The sequence below is a fragment of the Nematolebias whitei genome, chromosome 7 (genome assembly GCF_014905685.2).
Source record: "Nematolebias whitei isolate Nwh7 chromosome 7, NemWhi1, whole genome shotgun sequence".
Lineage (NCBI taxonomy): Eukaryota > Metazoa > Chordata > Actinopteri > Cyprinodontiformes > Rivulidae > Nematolebias > Nematolebias whitei.
This window is the reverse complement of record NC_056504.1, coordinates 36,475,164-36,481,950: the sequence shown is the minus strand read 5'-3', so window position 1 is coordinate 36,481,950 and position 6,787 is coordinate 36,475,164. Positions and strand designations below refer to the sequence as shown.

At 38.6% G+C, this 6,787-nt stretch overlaps 2 protein-coding genes across 2 annotated transcripts in view; both read left to right on the top strand.

The window, feature by feature from the left end:
- The window catches only part of tgm5l (transglutaminase 5, like), a 138,876-nt gene extending 133,849 nt beyond the window's left edge, over positions 1–5,027 (top strand). Inside the window, exons 2-13 of the mRNA XM_037679832.1 lie at positions 19–252; positions 1,199–1,317; positions 1,460–1,588; positions 1,844–2,021; positions 2,175–2,310; positions 2,430–2,533; positions 3,327–3,566; positions 3,674–3,736; positions 3,815–4,027; positions 4,128–4,285; positions 4,419–4,555; positions 4,813–5,027. Of these exons, the coding sequence (XP_037535760.1) occupies positions 19–252; positions 1,199–1,317; positions 1,460–1,588; positions 1,844–2,021; positions 2,175–2,310; positions 2,430–2,533; positions 3,327–3,566; positions 3,674–3,736; positions 3,815–4,027; positions 4,128–4,285; positions 4,419–4,555; positions 4,813–4,966 (1,865 nt within the window). The 3' untranslated portion in view covers positions 4,967–5,027. The remainder of the gene's footprint in view (positions 1–18; positions 253–1,198; positions 1,318–1,459; positions 1,589–1,843; positions 2,022–2,174; positions 2,311–2,429; positions 2,534–3,326; positions 3,567–3,673; positions 3,737–3,814; positions 4,028–4,127; positions 4,286–4,418; positions 4,556–4,812) is intronic.
- A 407-nt stretch (positions 5,028–5,434) lies between these two features.
- Positions 5,435–6,787, top strand: part of LOC119412796 (eyes absent homolog 2) — a 3,918-nt gene continuing 2,565 nt past the window's right edge. Inside the window, exon 1 of the mRNA XM_037679831.1 lies at positions 5,435–5,438. Coding sequence (XP_037535759.1) covers positions 5,435–5,438 — 4 coding nt within the window. The remainder of the gene's footprint in view (positions 5,439–6,787) is intronic.

The window sequence follows — 6,787 nt, the reverse complement described above, 5'->3', positions numbered from 1 at the left end:
TTCATTCTTTCTCCTCAGGTGGGCTGTATACAATGATGCCAGTCACTTTCTCCAGGGAGACATTATCTGCTCCTTGGAATGCCTGCATTGACTCCAACAACTCGAGCCCCCAGAAACTCTCCATCTTCATCTCCTCTCCTGCTTTCGCCTCGGTGGGCTGCTACAAATTCCAGCTGTGTTTGTCCACACAGGATGGCCGGGGGAGTTGTGTGTCTGGAAGTTTCATTGTTCTCTGCAACCCCTGGTGTTCTGGTGAGTACGACCAAGTTAAATATTAGGAACTGCATTTCTGCTCATAAGAAATTTGTGAGTAATTTATAGGATTACAGATTACTTTTAAAGAAAATCATAATCGATATGAGCAAGTGTTAGTCAAACATGGTCAAACTGGACCAGCTGTGGTATTTTGTCAAATAATTTTATACAGTTGGACTTTATTTAGCTCTTTTTTTTTTTGGAGGCTGATTGATTTCTCATGTCCTCTTTGCACTTAACTGAGTGATAAGAGTTCCTTTTTACACATACATCTTTAAGATAAAATGTCTGCAGAACAGATCATCGTGCTTTTAAAAAGACAAAAACTAAATTAAACAAGAAAAATTAAATAAATTACGTCCTAAAATGTCTTTTTTATGGTGCTTTCAGTCAACCAAGCAAAAGTCCTTGAATCTGGAAATGTAGTTTTTGTCAAGTGTCTAGTAATAATCTCAGAAATCTTGGAAAACTGAAAAACAAATGGGTTTGTTCTCTGAAATAAGTATAACTGAATCACATAAATAGTTAAGCATCTCATATAGGTGTCACCATAACACACTCACAATCGTGTTTTTTACTCTCAGCATCCAGATGTGGATATCTTGTTAAATTTAAATGTAATTTTCTTTTTCCACTTTTCAGATATTTCCACATTTTTTACACTAATGAATAAAATAAATTAGCTTCTAAAAGGACCAAACAAAACAATTACGTTTATATGAGCTACATTTCCTCCTTTAGATCGCATTAGAAGCCACGTTCATTCAGTGATTCCCCAGTTTATTTCTTTATCAATACCACACACAGATGATCATTTACAGATTTATGTGGCATATGAGTGTCACTGCTCTGACCACTTGGCTGCTGTACTATCTGTAAATGGCATTTTAGGATGAAAATGCAATGAGTTGTTCTGAATAAAAGGTTTTTTTTTGTCTTTTAGAGGATGCTGTTTTCATTCCGTTTGAGGATGAGAGGGAGGAATACGTCCTGAGTGACTCTGGGCTGCTGTTCATGGGGACCCAGATGAATCCTGTGGCGAGACCTTGGTCTTTTGATCAGGTAGGAAAAATATTTGTGTATTTTTTTTCATCAGAATACATTTGGTAATGAAATTATCCTGCAAAATGCATGCATTGATTTTAATTTAATTCACACAAACACTTTGACTAAAACTATTTGTGCCCTTTTTGTTCCTCTACAGTATGAGACGGGTGTTTTGGAGGCATGCCTGGATCTGCTTCAAATCAGCCCACAGCACCAGATGAACAGAACCAAGGACTATCTGAAACGAAACAACCCTGTCTACATCAGCCGAGTTGTTTCTGCCATGGTGAGTGTGAACATATTCTGAAAACAACTAATCCCTTCCACACATCATTATCATCTGTTCAAAGAAGGTGTGGTTTGAAATGAGACGTGAGTTCATCCAGATCCCACAGATCTGGATGAACTCACGTATGAATCACACTATACTGTCCCATGACAGAGCTGCAATTATAGCTGTCAGACAGTGTATGACGGATGCCAATACGTCAAGCCCCAACATGCTACGAATAACTCAAATTTGTCTTCTTTTTAACTTCAGATCAACAGCGAGGATGATCGTGGCGTCCTGAAAGGAAACTGGTCTGAAGACTTCAAAGAAGGTGTCAATCCCTCCAAGTGGACAGGGAGTGGGGACATTTTGAGACAGTGGGCAAAGTTTGGTCACAACCCAGTCAAGTATGGACAATGCTGGGTGTTTGCAGCCGTCATGTGCACAGGTAATTGCATCATATGGAGTTGTTTTAAATAAATATAAATCTCCATCTTATTTCATTAACTCGTTGATGTTCTCAGCTCAGAATTAAAATTACCTTAATTTGCTTCTAACGCTTACGTAAATGTTTGCGTCTCTCTTTTCATCGCTCTTTTAGTTATGAGAGTTCTTGGCATTCCTTGTCGCGTTGTCACAAACTTCAACTCTGCTCATGACACCAACGCCAACCTGGTGATTGAGGAGCACTACAGCGAAACGGGGCAGAAGCTGAACCACAGCAAAGACAGCATATGGTCAGTACACACCAAGCCCTGATGCAATTTATAGACAATAACTGTTTTTTTTTTGTTTGTTTAATCATTATTGAACTAAACAGCCACAAGTGTTTTATTTTGGACTTTTCTTTTTACAGGAACTTTCATGTGTGGGTGGAGTGCTGGATGACTCGCAAAGATCTGGGGTCTGATATGAATGGCTGGCAAGTTGTTGACCCAACCCCACAGCAGAGGAGTGAAGGTGCGTGAGAAACATGGCTACAATTTGTTTTTGCTTGTTTTTTTTTGTAACAAAAGAAAATAATAAAAAAAATGAGAAAGTTCCTGGAGAAACTTTGATGGGGACTGCCACATTGCGACCATTTTAAAATTTTGATTTGATACCATTTGATTTCAGAATGTGTTGCTACCACACCGCCAAATTTCAGCTTAATATATTTTAAAATAGCTGAGTTATCTCATTTTTTTTCCCTTTAGCAAAGGTGGCCATCTTGGATATTTAATTCACATTAGGTGGCAGCCTTTTTAGGCAGTCCCAAACAACTTGCTCTCAGCTACGACCATCCTAAATTTCAGCTCAATATCTCAAAGAAAGACTGAGTTTTAGTCAATTTAGAGTTTTCTGATATAGCTGTGGCAGCCATCTTGAACCAAAATGGCTCCAAAAGTTAATCGTTGTTTTATTCAGAGACCTCCCAACTCTAGGTCATGTGACCTCACTGTGGCAGATAGAAGCTAAGAGTTCTGTCAGTGATTTTCAATTAGAAAAATGGTGACTTTGTTTGCAAATTATGTCGCCATGGTAACTCGAAACACCAATAAAAGTAATAGCACACATCATGGTGCCAAGCCGGTCGTTTTGATATAACATTTGTTGGGGTACACATTACGGTTCGGGCTGAATTAAAGTTGACGTAAGAGTAAGATTTAAAGTTAAGAAACCCAAAGTCAAGTGGATAATAACAGGTGGCTGTCTTACTGGGTAGTCCCCAGTAAGAATCATGATATAACATTCTTCCTTTTCATCATTCCAGGAGTGTTCTGCTGTGGCCCGGCTCCCGTCAAAGCAATAAAATATCAGCGCGTAGACCTGCCATACGACATTCCGTTTGTCTACGCGGAGGTGAACGCTGACGTGCACACGATCATCTGGAGCCAAGGTCATGTGGTTAGCTTCAGCACAGACACAGAGAGAGTCGGATCTTTCATCTGCACTAAAGCCGTTGGCTTCCCAAGATTGCAGAACATCACGGGAGATTACAAACCCATCAAAAGTATGATCCCAAAACACAAAATATATTCACACATTTTCATCTTTTTTCCAAGTGGAACAACGCTCAGCTCAGGAAACGATACTTACTGTTTCTTACTTTCAATGCAGGTTCATCTTCAACACTTTCATCAAGAAGTTCCACAGTTTCAGACGATTCAACGTTAAGTAGAGGTAACTGATCATTTTGATTACCGTATGTTGTTCAAGCTTAAATTGAAAGTCAGCTCATTCAGACTGTTATGTTTACAGCAAACCCATCCCAGGGAGTGACAGTCCTCTTGACCCTGGACAAATCTCCAGTTGCTGGAGAGCCGATTCGCTTCTCAGTGAAGGTCACCAACAGGCAGCGTGTGGCCAAGAAGCTCATCATGCACCTTAATGCTCAGGCCAAAGAGTACAACAACAGTCCGTCTGATACCTTCTGGGAAAATCATGGCGTCCTGCAGCTGGCACCCATGGAAGGTAAATTTACTTCTCTTGACACTGCGATTGTTGTAATGTATTATAATATGATTTGATGATGAATTCCACATACTTATTTCTATTTCCTCTTGCTTTCCAGCTAAAGTGCTGCAGCAGCAGATCCATCCAGCTCAGTATAAGAACGTTTTGGGAGATAATCTGATCAACCTAGCAGTTGTGCTGGAGGACACCACCACTCATGAGCGTGCCCTCGCTGCAGAGGAGTTCAACATTGCCAGCCCAGAGCTCATCATAAAGGTAACTTACAAAGATCATAAAAAAATATAGACTAATACATCATAGAATGCGACGTTTTAAGAATCATATCATTCATTTTCATTTTGTGGAATATTCTAGGTTTACCTTTATGTTTTTTTTGTTTTTTTTTCAGGTTGCAGATAAAGACTCCATTGTGCTAAACAAGGAGCACACCGCTACAGTAACGTTCATCAACCCTTTCTCTCACCCAATCAGTGGTGTGCTGACTGTAGCTGGGTCTGGGCTCATAAATGGCAGGACTCAGTTCAGGTAACTGGATTTGTGGTTTTAACTTCACGATTCATAGAAAGTTTATGAAGATAGAGAAATAGCTGCAAAGTGACAAGGTGGAGGAGTGTCCTTAAATGCCACATTGCGAAACAACAAGTCTGTACTGGAGGAATGCAGGGTGTGCTATGTGAAACATTTACAGAGTACTTTGTGCCAAACGATCCAGTCATATAAATTCACTGCTTTAAAATCTTTATGAGCATTTGATTAATGTGCTGACTGCTGTTTCCCTGCAGGATGAACTCACTGCGTCCCGGAGGAAAAGTTGAGCAACGCATCTCGTTCTGCCCCAGCGTGAGTGGAGTGAAGATGCTGCACGCCAGCCTGTCGCTTTCCAACACCAGCATCACAGTCAGAGGCTTTAAGATGGTTTCCATCAACAGTATTTAGATCCCGTGAAACTTCTCATGCGTTCTGTTACCACGAACGACGTAACTGTGAATGTAAATCTTATTTATTGTGCTATTTATGTTTTTGCTATTTATGCTTTTTATTTATGATTTTGTGAATTGTTAATTATGCTGCCACCTTAAATTTTGCATCTGAAATTGAAACGATGTGACAAATATTATATTTCTACTTGTAAATAATAAAATTAAATATGTCATATCTGTGTTTCAGTTTGTCTTATCGCACTGAAATGTGTGACGTTACCTTGTAGGTTCATTTGTTGCCCAGAAGAGAGCAGCCTTTCCTCAAAACTTGGCCTGCCAATTTTTTCTTTTCTTTTGCCCACTGGCTTTTACCCAGAGTTTATGGGAAAAAGGAAATTCCATTTGTGCTGAAATGGCTATAAAGTGAACTACAATGAACAGACTAACATAAAGTTTTGTTGAGAAAGCTTCATCTTATATCAATATGGGTTATAGTTGTTTTGGTTAAACCTTGAAGTGATACCACAAGATGCTCAGTTTTTAGTTATTTATTTATTAACCTTTAATCAGGAAAATCCTATTGAGATCACAGATCTCTTGTTTGGGCCTGTAAGCAACCTAAAATATGTTGTAAATGACTTTCAGCTACAACCAAATTTGAAAAATTGCCTAAATTAAGCATTTATTATAGATTACAATACCATTGAAACAGTTTTTTTTTCTTAGCTCAGTTGGCTATGGTGAATGTCTTTGGTTGGATAAAATGTTAATTAGCTTGAGATGTACATCTAATGATTATTTCCTGAGTTTCATTAAAATCCACCCAACTTTTCATGAAGTATTTTTGCTAAAAGACAGATTTGACTTCAAAATGTTAATGGCATTGTCTTAAAGATTTTGCACAAACGGTTATAACTCAGAAAAATGTGTTGTGGATCAGTCTCAGCTGTCAAAACACAATTTTTAACGCAATATCTGTAAAATTGACTTGGGCCTGTGGTAGCTTTGTGGTCAGTGCTGGTCTTGTAATCCTGAAGATTCAGATTTGAGTTCAGGTCAAGAAGGGCAAAAAAGGTAGAATAAAACAACAGCAACAACAAAAACATCTGAAAAATTTACTGTTATTTTTTGTTTAAAGTCAGTTGGCTGTGGTAGCCATCTAGTCATAGAGGTACATCCAGTGATTGCTTTCAAACAGTTTCATTAAAATGTGTCCAATGGTTAATGAAATATTGTGAATATGCATAGGTATGTAAATAATGAAAAACTGGTTCCCAAATTAATTCAAAATTTTACTTCTAACCTACAAAGCCCTCAACAACCTAGCTCCAGCTTACATTTGAGATCTTATTATTCCATATTTTCCTAGCAGAGCACTTCCCTCTCAGACTGTAGGCTTACTTGCAGTTCCTAGAGTTTCCAAAAGTAGAATGGGAGTTAGATTTTTCAGTTATCAGGCTCCTCTCTTGTGGAACCAACTTCCAGATTCCATCCATTAGGCTGAAACATTGTCCAGTTTTAAGACTGGGCTTAAGACTTTCCTTTATTATAAATCCTACAGCTAGGGTTGGCTTGTTGTGCTGTTATAGGCTTAGATTACTGGAGGACAAATTAACCAAATTTATTAAACTAAATTGTTAAAACTGAATAGTTTTATTTGATACTATTTCTATTTTTACATGCGATTCTCAACCTGCCATTGTGTATCTGTTCCTCCTTCCTGTTCCTCTCAAACCCAGCTAGTCGAAGCACATGGAGTTTTTCCTTTCCACTGTCGCCTTCATGCTTGCTCAAGATGAGAGTTCTGCGATTAAGTTAAATTCAAAGCAGTCTGCTC